Source organism: Phyllostomus discolor, chromosome 1 (genome assembly GCF_004126475.2).
Source record: "Phyllostomus discolor isolate MPI-MPIP mPhyDis1 chromosome 1, mPhyDis1.pri.v3, whole genome shotgun sequence".
Taxonomy (NCBI): Eukaryota; Metazoa; Chordata; class Mammalia; order Chiroptera; family Phyllostomidae; genus Phyllostomus; species Phyllostomus discolor.
The window spans coordinates 174,442,448-174,459,328 of NC_040903.2; the positions used below are offsets into that span (position 1 = coordinate 174,442,448).

Below are 16,881 nucleotides of genomic sequence, written 5' to 3' on the forward strand. Positions count from 1 at the left end.
GAGGAACATGCTGTCACGAGGATGCAATTAGCAACATCCAGACTGGCAAGTCATCAGGAAAAAATGACCTGATTTTTTCAAGTAATACATCACATGGGAGAAACTGAGAGAGCCCAGGAGGAAGCAGGACTGCAGGTGATCAGAAACTTAACAGACACATCAGCCAGCATCGCAGAGACTGCAGCTAGGTCTTGGTTTGAACGCAGTATAAAACTCACATTTATGAGATAAGAAAATCTGAACATTGACCGGAATTTGGATGTTATTAAGGAGTCGATTCATTTGTGATAGGGCACTGTGGTGAAAATTTTAAAATATCATTTGGAGCTATATATTGAAAAACTTATGAAGTAATATGATGTCTGTGATGTGCTTCAAAATAATCTGGAGTGAGTGCTAGGGGTACGGATGACACAAAACCACCCGTGACTTGACCATTATTTTACGCCTGATGATGGGTGCATGGAGAAAATTGCATTATTCTCTTTACTTTTGATGTCTGAAATTTTCCACTTATTTTAAAAGACTGAGGGATAGAATTACAATGACACTGTCCATATTCTCAGATGTATAATTTGTTAAAGATACCACATCTTTCTTTCTAAACCCACAATGTAGCAGTAATTGCTGCTGACGCCACTACACAAGGCAACAAACCAAGAAAAACTTAAAAGATAAAAACCAGACAAAGATAACACTCACTTTATTAAAACTCTGCAAAAGCTGCCAGAGGAAAGGGAGAATGGTTTTCCCCCCGGCGTTAAACGCCTTCCCCTTGGGTTGCACTGCCTGAGTTTCCCCGAGTCCCTGCTTCACGCTCCCTGGCAAGGCTCTGGACGCCAAACATACAACACACAAGTTCTCTTTCATTTCTCCTTTTCCCGCGCCTCATCAGAGAGCAAATGGTGGAGAGTTTTAATGGAAGGGTTATTTCTGTGAGGCTAATAACATTGGATTTTCAGGTTTATGGGCTCAGACACACACTCGGGAGGAGAGCTGGCTCTTGCGCCCCATTAACTATGGCACGCACACCGCACAGATGCACCGTGCAAGTTAAGCAACAGAAAGGGACAAAGGCGACAGGATCTCGCACCCAACAGCTTCCAACTACATGACATCATTTCCAAAGTTGATGGTGTCCTTTCCTGTCTATCCAGAGCTGGATTCCACAAAGGCTGGTGTTGGAGATGCTGCTGTGGCAAAATGTCTATGTGATAAATGTGAACTTTGGAGTGAAAAATGTGTTTCATCAGTGTGAAAGTGTGTGCAGTGATTTGGAAGGCAACAAATTAAAGGCAAAGGCTCAAACTAAAAAATAAAAATGGTATTTATTTAGCTTTTTATAAATATAAATAACAATAAATGGCAAAAGACAGAATAAAACAAAACAAAGAGCTGACATGTTACATCACTGATTGACTCCAGGCACAAGAGCATTTAGTGATGAGCATAAAAAAATAAACTGCATTGTTTTTATCTGCTTTTCCCCTAGCTTTAACTATTGAATACATGGATGTTTTTGGAGCTCGAGTTCCTAGGAAAAGCCCGTAAGCTATGCCAGCTCCCACTGAGTGCATGAAGTCCAGGTCTCACTCCCATAGGGAAATTAGTTTCCATCCTTGGGAATTCTGAACTAGACCTCCAGGAACATAAAAAGCAGTTGCTTTCATTAGGATCCTTCTAACGTGGGGGAAAGGGAGCCATCATCCATTAAGACACCCTCCAAATTCGGGTACTGTGCAGGTGTTCTAGTTCTCCACATGACCACCTGACTCAGCCACCAGCTGTTCTACCAGCCCAGCCTGCAGCCTGCAGCCTCGCAAGCTGCACCAAAAGTGGGATCCGCAAAACCAAAGATAGAGCATTTTGACCTTTCTCCCTGGAAGTCAGAGGGCTATTTGGATAGGAAGGGCAAGGAGGTTTTGCATCAAGCTTGCCTTCACACTCAGTACTGGGGGAAGGGCTGCTACGCTGCCCGGTGCACACCTGTGTGGAGTGTATGGCGTGTACTCACCCATCACCACTCAAGGAAGTTCAGTGAACTAATAAGTCACTCTAGACCAAGCCCCTCAAAACAGAGGCAAATTCAGTGAACCAAGGCATGTGGTCACAGCCCTAGTTTACCTAGGTCCTTTCCTAAAGAACCACATTAATCTCCTGATTCAAGAAGCACCACTGGCCAGGGCAGAGCACAGGAGGAAAATGTAACTTCTGGGTAGGGCCGCACCATGCGGGGTCAGAGGCGGATGTTCAGTCTAAAGCACAAGAAGATGGCAGCATCACTAATATTTAGAGCTGGAAAGAGTGTTGCCCGGTCCACACTCCTGGGGCATCTTCACTACTGCAGCTTTACGGCGGTGGCCCAGATATCGTTGCTGGGGAGCGGGGGAAGGACCCATCCTTGGGGAACGGAGCTGCCTTTAGGATGATCAGATGGCACCAGGTACTGATCCCAATCATGCCTTAACAAGAGCATTGTAGAACAACTATTTATTTCTGTTTCAGTCCAAGCAAGATGTTCAGCAACTAAGGACTCTATTTCAGGACTTACCTTTTCAGTGAATGACTGACACACTAGTCCACGTAAAGAACTAGATTACTAGGAATTATGCAAAAGACTGTAATTCTTAAATATGCATATAAAAGGGATAAAACTCCAAAGAACTTAAAATCTTATAGATAAGCAAATAATTAATACACAATCAATCCTCATTATTTGCAGATTCCATATTCATAGATCTGCCTATTCACTCAAATTTAGTTGTGGCCCCAAAATCATTACTCGTGGAGCTTTTGTGGCCATTGGCCAACATGCACAGAGAGGCATAAAACCTGAGTCACTGACGGGCACGTCCCTACTGAGGCCAGACACGGCGACACTCTGCCGTCTTGTTTTTAGCTCTCTTATTGTAAACAAGTGTCCTCTTTGCAGTCTATTTGGTGCCATGTGTTTTTTTTTTTTTTGCATTTTTGTGCTTTTTATTCATGATTTTGCTATTTAAAATGCCCCCCAAGTATAGTATTGAAGTGCTAGCTGGCTTGAGAAGGCTGTGATACACCTTACGGAGAATATACAGATGTTAGATAAGCTACGTTCAGGCATAAGTTATGCTATTAGCTATGAGTTCGATGTCAATCAATCAGCAAGGTATGTTAAATGAGGTGTCGTTGAAAATACATACACGGCCCTGGCTGGTGTGGCTCAGTGGATTGAGCACCAGCCTGTGAACCATAAGGTCGCTGGTTTGACTCCCAGTCAGGGCACATACCTGGGTTGCAGGCCAGGTCACCAGCTTGGGGTGAATGAGAGGCAACTGATGGATGTTTCTCTCACACATCAATGTTTCTCTCCCTCCTTCTCCCTCCCTTCCCCTCTCTCTAAAAATAAACAGATAATCTTTTTAAAAATCCACCTAAAACAATGTTGTGTGCTCATCGGTTGAGGAAAACGCTGTGGCCAGAGGCCCAGGAGAACCGCGCCCTGCCGTCCTTCGGGGGTGGCAGTCCGGCAACCTCTGCTTCAGAGTCAGGGTTTACAGAACGCAGCTGCTGCGAGCAACATGGACGGACCGCACTTATGTTTAAAAGCTAAAACGTGTATATTAGCCAGAAATACATACATTTTCCCCAAAACACAAACTTGGTATGCAAAAGAGCACTGGGGGAGCTTTGGAAGGAACCTCAGAGATCACTTAGGTCGGTGATTTTCAAACTAGGATTTGAAGACCCTTAAGCCCAAGCACGTGCCTTGAGGAGTCTGGAAACCACAGTGCTTCCTGTCAGTAACAGATTTAAGGTGCCTGTAGGACCCATTCATTCATTCTAACTACTCTATAAACTGATCTGTGCAAACGCTGCATTTGGACGGAGTATCACTGCCGGAGTTTGAAGGCTACATTCTAGTCCACCATCTTCATTTTACAGGTGAGGACAGTGAGACCCAGAGAGCTGCGAAGTTTAGCTCCTCAGTAACTGCATGTGAAGGTGAGACTCTCGTTCCTAGCTCTCCTGACTTTGACCTGTAAGAACTCATAGGTCAGCAGCATGGGTCTTAAACAGTCTCCACAAGCAAGTATACAGGGAGGGTCTGTTTAGCAGCAAAAGAGAACTAGAAAAAGAAAAACTGCTCTGAGTCAACTAACAGCACAGCCTGGGAGAATACAAAAAGGCAGGTCACAAACTGAGTTTGCTTCTTCACCTGCTAAAATAGGGACATCTACGTACTTTTCAAGGATGAAATAAGACTAAACAAGACATTTCTGGCATCCCTGAAACTTGGAAACTCTATATAAACCCAAAGAAACTCGAAAAAAACCAGACACAGGCGTCATGGAGAGGCCCCTCCAACCTTATCTGGATGAGCGCCGGCAGGGAGTGCTCAGCCTGGAGGTAATACTGTCGGAAAGGCTGCAAGAGGTGAGCGAGCGGGAACTCATCTGAAAAAGAAAAGGCACAGTACCACGTCATCCTGCTTCCTGTTTAGAATCTATTTCTTAAGGCACGATAACTGGGCCTTTGATGACAATATGATCAAATGTGTTTCATCTCTGTCCATGATTTCCAGGACACAGTTTGGCATTTCAGACCCTGAAGGTGTCACCACTGCGCACCACTGCTTAGCTGAGCGTGAGGTCGCCCATGAGTAAGAAGTCAGTCTAGCGTTTTCCTTTTCTCCCCTGGTGACAGAGGAACTCACCTGGGTCCCCAAATAACTTGGACTCAATCTCATGCTTCTGCTGTAAAATTTTCTCTTTTTCTTTCCTCTGTTTCTTCTCTAGTTCTCTTTTCCTCTCTTCCTCTTGTTCTCCTTCCAGCATAACTCTGAGGGCTCTCTCTTCAGCTTCATATAGTTCAGAGCGTTTTTTAATGAGTTTTCTCAGTCGCTGAAGATGATGCTCAAAGTCTCATCTGCTGAGGCCGGAGGACAGACCCCTGGGCAAAAAGATCCAAATAGCATTTAGTTACAATTTCTTCTTATCCTCAAATCTGTGTTCTACAGAGCAGACTCAAAGTCCTACTTACAGAGTGAATTGGTACATTCTAACCAGTCTCCAAGGGTCAATTCGATCTCCAGTCTCCAATCAATCTAACTCTACCCTGATTTTCCCTTTCCTCTAAGTCCTCTCTCCGGGGCATACCACTTAACCTTCGATTTTGTTTATGTCTAATGGTTTTGATCCTGCAGTTGGACAGCAGGCTCCCGTTTCCCATAGCTAATAAACAACTTTCCCTCTGAGTGTGAGGTTCTGGGAGAGCACATGTGGTTGCTGAGGAAGAAATGCCCTTAACCAACCACAATGACCTCACTGCTGAGAGAAGGCTGAACGACTGTTTCAGTCTGCCCGCTTTTAGCATTTAAAGCCCAGTGTCCTCGGAGACCTGGGATGGTTAGCCACCCTGATTTATCTGTGAGGTCAGCTAATAGTATAGCCAACATAGCTAGAGCCATAACTGGGCACACGTTAGGCTAGTTCCTAGGTGATATCCAAGAATTCTTACTAATTCTATGGGATAACGGCATACTTGATGATGGGTATTTTATTTTGGTGTGCTATTTTTGTGCGCGTATGAAATTTTTCATAAAATCTCATAAGGAAAATTTTAAATTAAATGAACACCCGAGCAGATCACAGCTGTGCATTCACTACCGTAACGGCCCTGCAATACAAAAGCTGCTGAAGCTGCTAGGTGGCTTGTCCTCGAGGGATGGGAGTGTGGTCCATCCTGCTCGTCTGTGAAGATTTTAAAGGAAAATGTATTTATTACGGCAGCAGTTCAACAATGCCGGATACATGCAAGAAAAAGAATCCTAATCCCACTGACATGATGAACCATTTTTATTTCCCCATGCTGATCCTTCAGGTGTTTTGCCCATAGATTAGCAACTTCACGGAGTTCAACATACTGTGTGTGTAATTTCCACATCGCCATCAGTTTCCTACATTCCTTCCGTCTCTTTATATAATTATTTAATGGCTCCATCCTGTTTCACCAAATCAATGTATCTATCATAATTTACTTAATAAGCTCCTTGCTCCTGGACACTGAGGCTGTTCCAAAGGTCCTGTTATCGTATAATGCTACAATGAACACTCTTGGGCACGTTACTTTTTTCCTTTGTATGGATTATTTGTACAATGTAAATTCTCCAGAGTGGAAATTTTATGAATACTTCCAAGACTACCTGAGACCTAAGTATAGTACTAAATTGTTTCTTTAAAAAGTTACACATTTACTCAGTACCTAACACTTAACACAAAGAAAGTGATAAATACTGATTCATTTAACAAATGATGTTCAACGGGGTTCTGGCACTAAATTTTCAATTTTGGCTGATATGCGCTCTCCCCCGAGGCTAAGATTTCTCCAGATGGAGTTCTCATGACTGCCCTGCCTGACCAGGTTTCTGTTCACTCATCCCCCCTGGAGATGGAGATTCGACAACTCAACTCCACCATCTACTAAGTTGCTGGACTCTTATTTTCCAAATACAAAACACACATAAAATTCTTATGCACAGAGAAATTTAAGTTGTCACTATGTTATCCGTAATAATTTCATGGTTTTAGTTTCTTTACCTAGAACAGGGATTAGGAAATTTTTTCTATTAATGGCTACACAGTCAGTATTTTAGGCTTGTGGGCCATATAGTCTCTGTTGCAACCACTAAAATCTGCCCATACTTTGGAGATATGTAGACACCCGTCAGCCCCTAAGTGCTCCAGACAGCAGGAGGAGCTGTGGCCTGCTCCCATGTTGGGCTGCCAGGCCTGCACCACCCACCCATAGCACCCTGTACCTTCCATGGATCATTCCTGGTTAACCTGGACACATTTGCTTGGAAATGGCATTCCTCCCTCAGTCTTCCTCTCGACCCCATGTGCTGACATGGTCTAGATCTCTTCACCTCCACCACTTACTCCTGTAGTTCCAGCAGCTCCTAGGTACCAGTCACCTTTACTACCCTTCTGCTGCCCGCACCTTGGGGCCTCATCCAGTCTTTGGACCTTGGCATAATCAGAAAATACTTTCCCCCCCTGAAATCTGAAACCTGATTATTCACTTCTCTGACAATCTTCTACCCTTCCAGTCTTCTCACCTTCTTCTCCCACTTCATGTATCAGATTCCACCCATTTTCCATTTGTTCTCACCAAAACTTGTGGTCACCCACAAAGCAAAACCCCAGTAGCCCAGTGCTCTGTGCTCACATGCCAGCTATAGAGTTCTCCTGGAAGAAGCCATCTGATCACGTGACCTGGAGCCAGTGTACAGCCTCCACGGCACCTCCCTGCCACCACACTCCTGAGGGTCTCTGTGTGGCTGTCACTCATTCCTCACAGCTGCTAGTCCAGAGCTCTCTGAAAGCCCTGCTTCTCTACTGACTCTGAGAGCAAACCGTCTAACCTGCTTCCCAGAGAAGACAGGCCACCAGGCAGGAAAATCTCTTAACTTGCTGCGCTCAATTCCACTCATCTGCATTGCTACCAATCCTTGTCTCCTTCATTTTCATTCCAGTGGAAGATGGGTGCTTCCCCAGTTAAGTTAATCCCTTCGCCTGGGATCCGACTCTCACTACCTCCTGCACAATCTTGAGCCATCAACTATTCCTCTGCTCCTCTTTGACCTTTCTCCCTCTGTTTACTCCTTGGCTCAGCCTTTAAACATGCAAGCTCTTCCAATGACCCTCAGATGCCTCCCTCTCCCACCCCCGCACATGCACACACACACACTGCCAGGTGCTGATCTTGCACCCTCCTTCCTACACAGGCGAACCTTTGTAAGCTGACCTCACTGTCGGCTTGTCTTCTGGCCTACTCCCTCTTTAATACACACTAGTCCGGCTTCTACTCCTTCCACTGCGCTGAAAAGCCCCTAGGCATAGGTCACCACTGATCTGCTGGGTACTAATTCCCATGGGCGTTTCTCACTTTTTATCACTCTATAATAAAAATAAGATGGGACACACATACAGCATTTACTATGTGCCAGGACCATGTCAAGCACTTTACGCCTGGTTCCCAATCTAATCGTCACAACCACCCATGGGCTGGCACCATCACTGTCCCCTTCTTACAGCTGAGGGAACCAGGGCCCACAGTGTAAGTAAATGAGCCAGGACCGCTCAGTGTCTCCAAGCACTCGCCACTTTGCACAAAGAGGCCGCATGTCTACTTTTCCTCTGCCCTCTGACCTGTCTCCATCTCTTTTGTGGTAGCATCCCCTTTATTCATCTTGATTTTAACATTCCCCTGGATTTTGTCCTTTTGGCTCTCATCCCTCACTGCACACCCTCCTTTCGGTCTGTGTACATGCTGACGAGCCCTTATCTAGGATGTCCCACAGCCACCTCAAACTCAAGAGGTCCCCAGCTGAACTTGTTAACTCAAAGCCGCCTCCTCCTCCTGTTTTCCTGGTCAACTAGAATGGTATCATCACTCACTCAGTAGATTAAGCGAGAACGGAAAGCCATTTTTTTCCCCTTCAGCTCCCACATGCTCAGTTCCCCCAAGTTACTTATGTATATGTACACACACACAAACACACTCCACTTTATTCACATCTCTTAAATCTGGTTACTTTTCTCCAGCTCACCATCTGGCCCGTAGCTCACCCGCCCACACTATTCCTGCCCAGACTACAACAGCCTTACCCGCCTCTCTTGCGAGATGTTCCCAACCCTTCTCTGCTCCACCAGCCCTGACCTTTGCCACCGTCTCACACTCAGCTTAAAATCTCACAGTGGTTCCCCTCAGCTTTAAGCACAGGGGAGAAGTCTCGCCCGGCCTGTAAGACACATAGTGATGTGGCCCTACTTACACGCCCAGCCTCGTTCTCTCAGCACTTACGTGGAGGTGCATACTCTCTGAAAACAGGAGGGTTAGAAAGCCTCTTGTTTTCTTTTAAAGCACACAGTGCAGCCAGTTGCTAGTTACCAAACACTTTCACATTCAGTCAGCTAGCCCCGCACAGCCTGCTTGTTTTTACAGATCCTAATTCCCCCTACAATCGCCTTTACTTTGGGCCAAACAGAGGGAGACTAATAGTGAGAAATTATGCTGGTAAATTCACTTGGCAAAATATCACTGGCCCTCACCTCACAGAGGACACGGAACAGGGGAGCATGAGACAATGACGCTCAGGTTCTGCAGTCTCATAAGGAAGAGACATGCACAGATACAGCAGATGACGCACGGATGCCCCATGGAACCATCTGATTCTGAGGCCTGGATCCGAATCAGCCACTCTAAAGGCTGGCGCAGAAGCTCGTCACTTAGCGAGTGAACAAACCTGGCTAAATGTACAATGGTCACAACCCAACACAACTGTATTAAGGGTCTGAATCACAGTTTTCACTTACAGTTTAAACCACACAGAGGAGTTCACTGGATAGCGTGGTATTTGTGTACTCTCAAATACCCCTGGTGAATGCCAATGGCTCACAACCTACTAAGTAAGGCAGCATGTGGCCTGAACTAGGTTCAAGTGAGAGGGAGCAGGAGGTCACCTCAGCACAGGGCAGAAGGGATGGTGGATGCTGCGTCTAGATTTGGTTTTGAAGGACAGAGAGAGCTTAACATAGCAAAGATGGGGCTGGGGCCCTCCAGCCAAATAGATTAGCAAGAGCAAGGATCTGCACAGGCAAAGGAAAGGTACAACTGGGGAACTCTAGAGGCAAGAGGGGACCACTGAGGTTTCCTGAGTCCAAAGGTGACATAAAGATGAAGGGGGTGGGGGGGAACCCCATGCAGTATGCAGGGTACTCACTCTTTGCCCTGTCCAACCATTCACACCTCTTCAAATATCCATGTTTCAGGTTTGAAATGTATCTGAAGGAACTCACAAAGTTTTCAACACCTTCTGAAGCACCAAGTAAGACTAGGATAGGACAGCTTTCACCTTGGCACATGGGTAAAATTGACCAGCATGGCAACCTCACTTGAAAACTGTGGCCAGGACTGCCTGGGGCGGGAGGCACGGGTCAAGGGGAAGACGGTGCAGCAGTTCCCACACCTTTCCAACCTTGGCTGCCAAGAGCTAAATACCTTCTGAGGCTTCCTATTTCAAAGCTTCTGAGGTACCGCTGACATGCTGTTACCCTACTGGGTGACAGTAATGAAGTATCAAGCATTTTCCTTCAAATTTTGGGGGGAGGGCAAACGCTATGGTAAAAGGAACAGAAGAACGAAGGAAGAAATGCAAGTAGATATGCAAAGCGATGGTTACCTTTCCTTGCTGCAGCCTCTTTCCTGAGTTTCCTCAGTTTCTCCAAGGCCCGAAGAATGTCCACCATTCTTTTGGTGTCTGCCTGTTTTTTCCTCACTTCAGATAAGACACCGTCGGCAGCGGCTTTAAGTTCCTGTTCCTGGAGGAGACAGAGAGCCCGTGACAACAGCTGCCCAGCAGTGAGATTTTAGGGGATCGGACAGTCCTAGTGTTAAAAAGAACTCTACCAGCCCTGACTGCTGTGACTCAGTGGACTGAGTGCCAGCCTGTGAAACAAAGGGTTGCTGGTTCGAATCCCAGTCAGGGCACATGCCTGGGTTGCAGGCCAGGTCCCCAGTTGGGGGCGTGTGAGAGGCAACCACACATCGATGTTTCTCTCCTTCTCTTTCTCCTTCCATTCCCATCTTTCTAAAAATAAATAAACTCTTAAAAAAAAAAAAGGACTCTACGAGACCTACATCTCAATTTCCTTGACCTTGTACACAACACCCCTCTACACTGGTCCAGTCAAAGGACTACCCTCCCTGCAGCTTCCAAGTAGGCGTTGGTCTTTGTTTTCTCCTCAGAGTTTCTCCAAGTCTGGCCCAAGGACCATCTGCATTCAACTTGCCTTGTTAAGTTGGGGCTCTCATGAACAATGCAGACACGTGGACACTAAGGTTGAGGATGGCAGAGAAGACAAGGAATGGGGCTGGGAAGGCCCAGTACTTCATTTCACAATGCTCAGTGATGACCTAAAAAACTCCACTGCCACGGATTTCTTCGACATGACAGCCTTTCAAACACCTGAAGACCCTATCCTACTTTTCTTAAGTTGATTCACATGTACACTAAGTAATTCTGGTCCCTCAAGCCACCACTCAAGGGACTCTGTCTCCAGCGCCCACACCATAGGTGCAGGGAAGATCTTCTACCTAAAGCTCTTTCCACCTGGCAATTCAGCGCCTGCAGCCCCACCATTTCAGCTCTGCCCTGCTGCTTCACTCCTCTCCGTGCACTGCTACCTCTGCCGGGGCTGCACCCGCTGCTCTCACTTCACTTTGACATTTCCTTCAAGACTCAGTTCAGCTGTCACTTTATCATCTAAGCCTTCCCTGATACCTTCCCCAAAGGATTAGATACTCCTTTTCTGGGCACCTGCCACTGAAATCTCAACACAGAATGCAATACAGACATGACCCCCACGGGGCTCTAAGCCCCTCAAGGACAAGCATTATGTTCTATTTATCTCTATCCCCAGCCCCTGGCACTGGGCCTGGTACATAAGGGGCCCTTATTAAATGTCTGAACTGACTCAAACTCCCTTAGATTAAGGCCTTGCCTCCAAGTGTTCTTCTGAAAAGCACTGATGGTCTTTGGAGCTTGAAGACAAAGCTGGCCATCTATACACTTCAGAGGGGGAAGAGTTAACATCATACTCTAGGGCAGTAGCAGACACCACGAGGAGGGGGAGGGAACACTAGCTGGTAGTGGAGAGTGAAGGATGGTGCAGAGTGCCTAGAGGCACTCAAAAGTAGTAACAATGCCTTAAACAACTATTTGACCAATTTCAAGTTTCACTCTGGCCCCCTCTTAAGAGTTTGAGGTCAACAGGCTTTGGAGTCACATGACCTGGGCTCAAATCAGGAGTGAAACCGCCACAAACCAGTTGTGTGATTGTTGGCAGGTTAACCTCCCTAGGCTGCTTAATCTGTAAAGTCAGGATAATATTGGGTTGGCCAAAATGTTGTTTTTTTTTTTTCTGTAAGATGGCTCTAGTAGTGCTTAGTTGTCTTTAACTTCATTCAAAATAATTTTGTTAAGAGCACAGGTGGCAAACACAAGGCCTGTGGCCCTCCACCTTGTTTTATCCGGCTGGCACCTTGTTTCCACCCAGTGGCAGCGTTTAGCTCTTGCTTAACAGTTAAGTAGTACATTTACATTAGTAAATGTAACAGTAGTAACAGTTACATTTATACAGTCCTAAAGTTACATTCGGCCCTTTGAAGGCAACCTTGAGGCTGATGTGGCCCCTGGTGAAAATGAGTTTGACACCCCTGTTGCTAGGCTGTATACATGCAACAGCTGTCATATCAGTGTGCATTAAAAAAAAACTTATCGCCCTGGCTGGCGTAGCTCAGTGGATTGAGCACAGGTTGCGAACCAAAGTGTCACAGGTTCGATTCCCAGTCAGGGCACATGCCTGGGTTGCAGGCCACAGCCCCCAGCAACCGCACATTGATGTCTCTGTCTGTCTGTCTGTCTGTCTCTCCCTCCCTCCCCTCTCTAAAAATAAATAAATAAATCTTTTTAAAAAAACTTATCAAAATTGGTGAATTTTTCTGTAGTCATTTTAATTTTGAAGATGAAAGAAAATACGCAATGTTTTCAACACATTATGCTTTGTTATTTCAAGAAAGGTAAAAAGACAACTGAAATGCAAAAAAAAAAGATTTGTGTAGTGTGTGGAGAAGGTGCTGTGACTGATCAAAGGTGTCAAAAGTGGTTTGCGAAGTTTCATGATGTATTTCTCACTGGTTGATGCTCCATGGTCGGGTGGACCAGCTGAAGTTTCAGTGATCAACTCGAGAAATTAATCGAGGAAATCAGTGTTCTACCACACAGGAGATTGCCCACATACTCAAAATATCCAAATCAATAAAGTTATAAGTGAAAATGTGTCTTATTTTACAGAAAAAAACTAAACGAACTTTTTGGCCAATCCAATACCACCTACCTCTCAGGGTTGTTACAAGTTTTCAAGATCTGGTGTATGTAACAAGGTTAGCACAGTGCCTATTACAGATACGAAGTGCTGAAAAATATCATTGTTGAACCTCAGCATGTGTGATTTAGAACTTGTAAACACAGGCATCCTGAGGAAATCATCACTTATTGACCCATTAACCAGTTAGGGTATATGTTCCTTGAGGAAAAGCCCCAGGTACTCTATATTTTGTATTCTTAAAATCATGTAGATCCCATAGGCTTGTTAGTCTTGTAATGTTGGTGTCAGAATTTCAGAACGTTAGTGCAGGAGTTCCGTCATCCCTGCAACGCCACTGAGTAATCTACTCTGTTCACAGGGCTTTTTGCAGTGCACCTAAAGCATTTGTGTTGTGTACTATACACCATTAACACGTAATCAGTACGGAGATATACGGTTGGAAAGGCAAGCTATCTTTTTATTTTAGAATGAGGAAAAAGGCTTCGCCCTGGGGAATGGCCGTGCAAAGCCTCATGACCTTTCACGTTCCAAACACCACTATCTTTGCTCCCGCGCGCAACCGCTGCTCTTACCCGCTTCTTCTCCTCCACCTCCTGCACACACTTGACTCTCCAGCGGTCAATCTCCTGCTCGCGCTCCGCAGCTCGCGCAGCCTCCGCCTCCCGCTCGGCCTCGCGTTCCCTGGCCCTCTCGCGAAGCCGCAGCCGGCGGCGCCGGACCCTCTCCAGCCTCCGCCGTGCCTCGCCCACATAGGCGGCCTGGGTCAGCAACTGCAGTCGCTCAGACAGTTCGGCGCGCAGTGGCCCCGCCTGGGCGTGCAGCAGTGCCCAGGCCGCACCGTCGGCCTCGGCCTCGCGCAGGGCTTGGCCCAGGTCTCGCAGCCGCCGCACCAGGCGCAGAGCCCCGCGTAACCGCGCACGCACTTCGCCCAGGCTGGGCCCGCCGGACGCGCGCGGGGGCACGGGGCAGCCCCCTCGCCGAGGGGTTCCGAATACCGCCTCTAGCCACTGCCGGTCGCGCAGGCGCTGCAGGGACGCGTCCCCAAGCACGTCGGGCGGCGGCCCGTCAGGCCAGCGCGGGCTCCAGGGCGGCCCGGGGCCTGGAGGCGGGGGCCGCGTGCGCTCGCCGGCATCGATCCCTATGTAGGGCCGGCACTGGGGAGGCGGCGGAGGAAGCGGCGGTGGAGGCACCGGGTAGAAGGCGCCGCCGCCGCCGCCACCGCCTCCGCCTCCGCCGCCGCCGGCACGGGAGGCTTCCCCCGGGGCTCGGGGCTGCAGAGCCAGCGGGGGCTGGAGGAAGGGAGAGGAGGCCCCGGGAAAGGGGCCGGGTCGCTGGGGAAGAGGCGGCGGGAAAGCGGGGGAGGGCAGCGGCGGTGGCGGACAGCCGAAGGGAGCGGGAGGCAGCGCCTGCGGAGGTGGTGGGCCGGGGCGACCTGGGGTGAAGAACGGCGGCAGAGCCATGGCTACCACCGAAGGATTCTGAGAAGTGACAGGAACCTGAGTGATTTCCCGAGTCTTCCGGGAGGAAGTGACGTATACCACGCGCGACGCCAGTGTGACGCGCTAGGCGCAAGGGTGGACATTCATTCAATCCTGCTAATTGAGAATTCTAAGTGTGCTTTGCAGACGAGGAGACTGAAGGATACAGTTCCTGTCCTGTGGAACTACCAGTCTAGTAAAGAAAACACATTAATCAACTAATTATGCAAACAAATGTAAAAGTGCTGCGGTGAATGTAAGTACAGTAATACCAAAGAGGAAAACACGGGGCGAGAAGAGCTTATAGAAGAATTTGACTGTCAGAAAAGTTGGGGAAGGTTGTCCTATGGATTTATGCTTCAACTGAGGAGTTAAAGAGAGGGAAGCACCGTTCAAAAGCATGCGCAAAAGCGCCCTAGCAGATAAGAGTAGGTTTAGTGGGGAAACTGAAAGAATGAACGCCAGCGCGGAGGGAGCACAGAAAGCCTGAAGGGAGCCTGGTGATCCCGGGAGGTGGACAGAGATTATAGTGTCCAGGATCTCATACCTTAAGGAACAATGGGAAAACACTGGGGAGTTTTAAGCGGGAGGGTAAGGGTAAGTCACGCTAATGATTTTTTAAAAATTAAACTCTGAGATCATTATAGAGCCATATAAAGTTGTAAGAAATAATGCAGTACTCTTCACCCAGTTTCTCCAAATGGTAGTATCTTGCAAAACTGTAGTGTAATATCACAATCAGGATGTTGACATTGATACAGTGAAGATACAGAATATTTCCATCACTTCCAGGATCCCCAATTTGCCCTTTTGTAGCCACACCCACTTCTTTAATGGCCGACAACCACTAATCTGCTCTCCATTTCTTTAAATCCTGTCCTTCAAAAAATGTTACATAAATGGAATCACAACCTTTCAGGACTACCTATTTCCACTCACTATAATCTTCTGGAGATTCATCTAGGTTGTACTAATAGCGTTCCTTTTTATTGCAATAAAAGTGCAAAAGAAAAAAGTGTGGATAAAATTGAAAACCACACTTTGCCTATAATCATTTTGTTGAAAAGTGTTTCCAACTTCGGGGTTGTTTCCATTTGGGGGCTATCACGAATAAAGCTGCTATAAACATTTTGTGTACATGTTTTTCTGTGAACATAAACCTTTTTTTCTCTGGAATAAATGTCCATCAGTGCAATTGCTTGTTTGCGTGTTTAGTTTTTAAAGAAACTGCCAATTTCTTTTCCAGAGTGGTTCTACTATTTTACATTACCACCAGCAATATGAGAGATCCAGTTTCTCTGCATTCTCACACTTTGGGATGTTACTATTCTTTTTAGACATCCTGATAGGTATGTAAAGCTCTCATTGTGGTTTTAATTTTCATTTCCTTAATGACTAATCATGTTGAACATCTTTTCATATGCTTATTTGCCATCTGTGTATCTTCATTGAAATGTCCGATCATGTCGTGCCTATTTTTACTGTTGAGATTAGAGTTCTTTATATATATTCTACATACTAGCCTTTTATTTAATACATGCTTTGCAAATATTTTCTCCCAGTTTATAGCTTGTCTTTTCATCCTCTTAACAGAATTGTATGTGGAGCAAAAGTTCTTAATTTTGATGAAGTCCAACTTACCATTTTTTTAATTTTATGGATCATGCTTTTGGAGTCAGGTTTAAGAACTCTTCACTTAGTCCTAGATCCTTAAATTCTTCTCCTGTACTTTTCCTATAAGTTTTATAGGTTTACATTTAGGTCTGTGATTCATTTTGAGTGAATTTTTGTATAAGGCTGAGACTTAGGCCAAGGTTCTTCCCCCGCCCCACTTTGGATGTCATCCAGTTGTTCTAGCATTATATAATTAGATCTTTACTTTTTAAAGCAAAGGTAATGGATGCCCTTTTAGGTAAGAGCCCAGCTATATACCATGAAAAGACCCAACTGGAGCCTGAGCCACTTCCTAAGGGACCTATTTCTGAGAAACTCTTTGTAATACTCTATATAATATTTACTTGTCTCTTACGTGTTAAGTAATTATGTAACATTTAAAGGCTTAAAGTTTATTAGGGTAAGGCATGCCTATAACTTTGTATTTTCTAGATGGGTACTCAGTTGTCATTACCATTTATTGAATGTTCTTTTCCTAATTTGAAATACCACCATTTCCAATATTGAATTCCTATGCATATTTGGGATCTATTTCTAGATTTTACATGCTTTTCCTTTGGTCTCTGTTCATTCACCCACTGTACACACAAATTTGTAAAGCTTTATATACAACTTTTTTTAGCAGCAGAGGCAGTACCTCCTCATTCTTCTTTCAGTGTGTTGGTTAAGCAAAGAGGCTCTCGAACCAATCTACCTGGACTTAAATCCTGACTGTTACTACTTGTGTGACCTTGGGAAAGCTACTTAACCACGGGGCCTCAGTTTCATCTGTAAGAAGGGTTAACAGAATCTACCTA

The 16,881-nt window shown here is 46.1% G+C and overlaps 1 protein-coding gene across 1 annotated transcript; it reads right to left on the minus strand.

Annotated features, from left to right (window-relative positions):
* Positions 1 to 773: 773 nt before the first annotated feature.
* On the minus strand, positions 774 to 14,516 carry PDCD7 (programmed cell death 7). The gene is given in 6 exon segments (XM_028506795.2): positions 774 to 2,462; positions 4,349 to 4,436; positions 4,697 to 4,903; positions 4,906 to 4,932; positions 10,226 to 10,364; positions 13,505 to 14,516. Coding segments are annotated over 6 exon segments (1,473 nt in total). The 5' UTR covers positions 14,393 to 14,516; the 3' UTR covers positions 774 to 2,338.
* Positions 14,517 to 16,881: the final 2,365 nt, after the last annotated feature.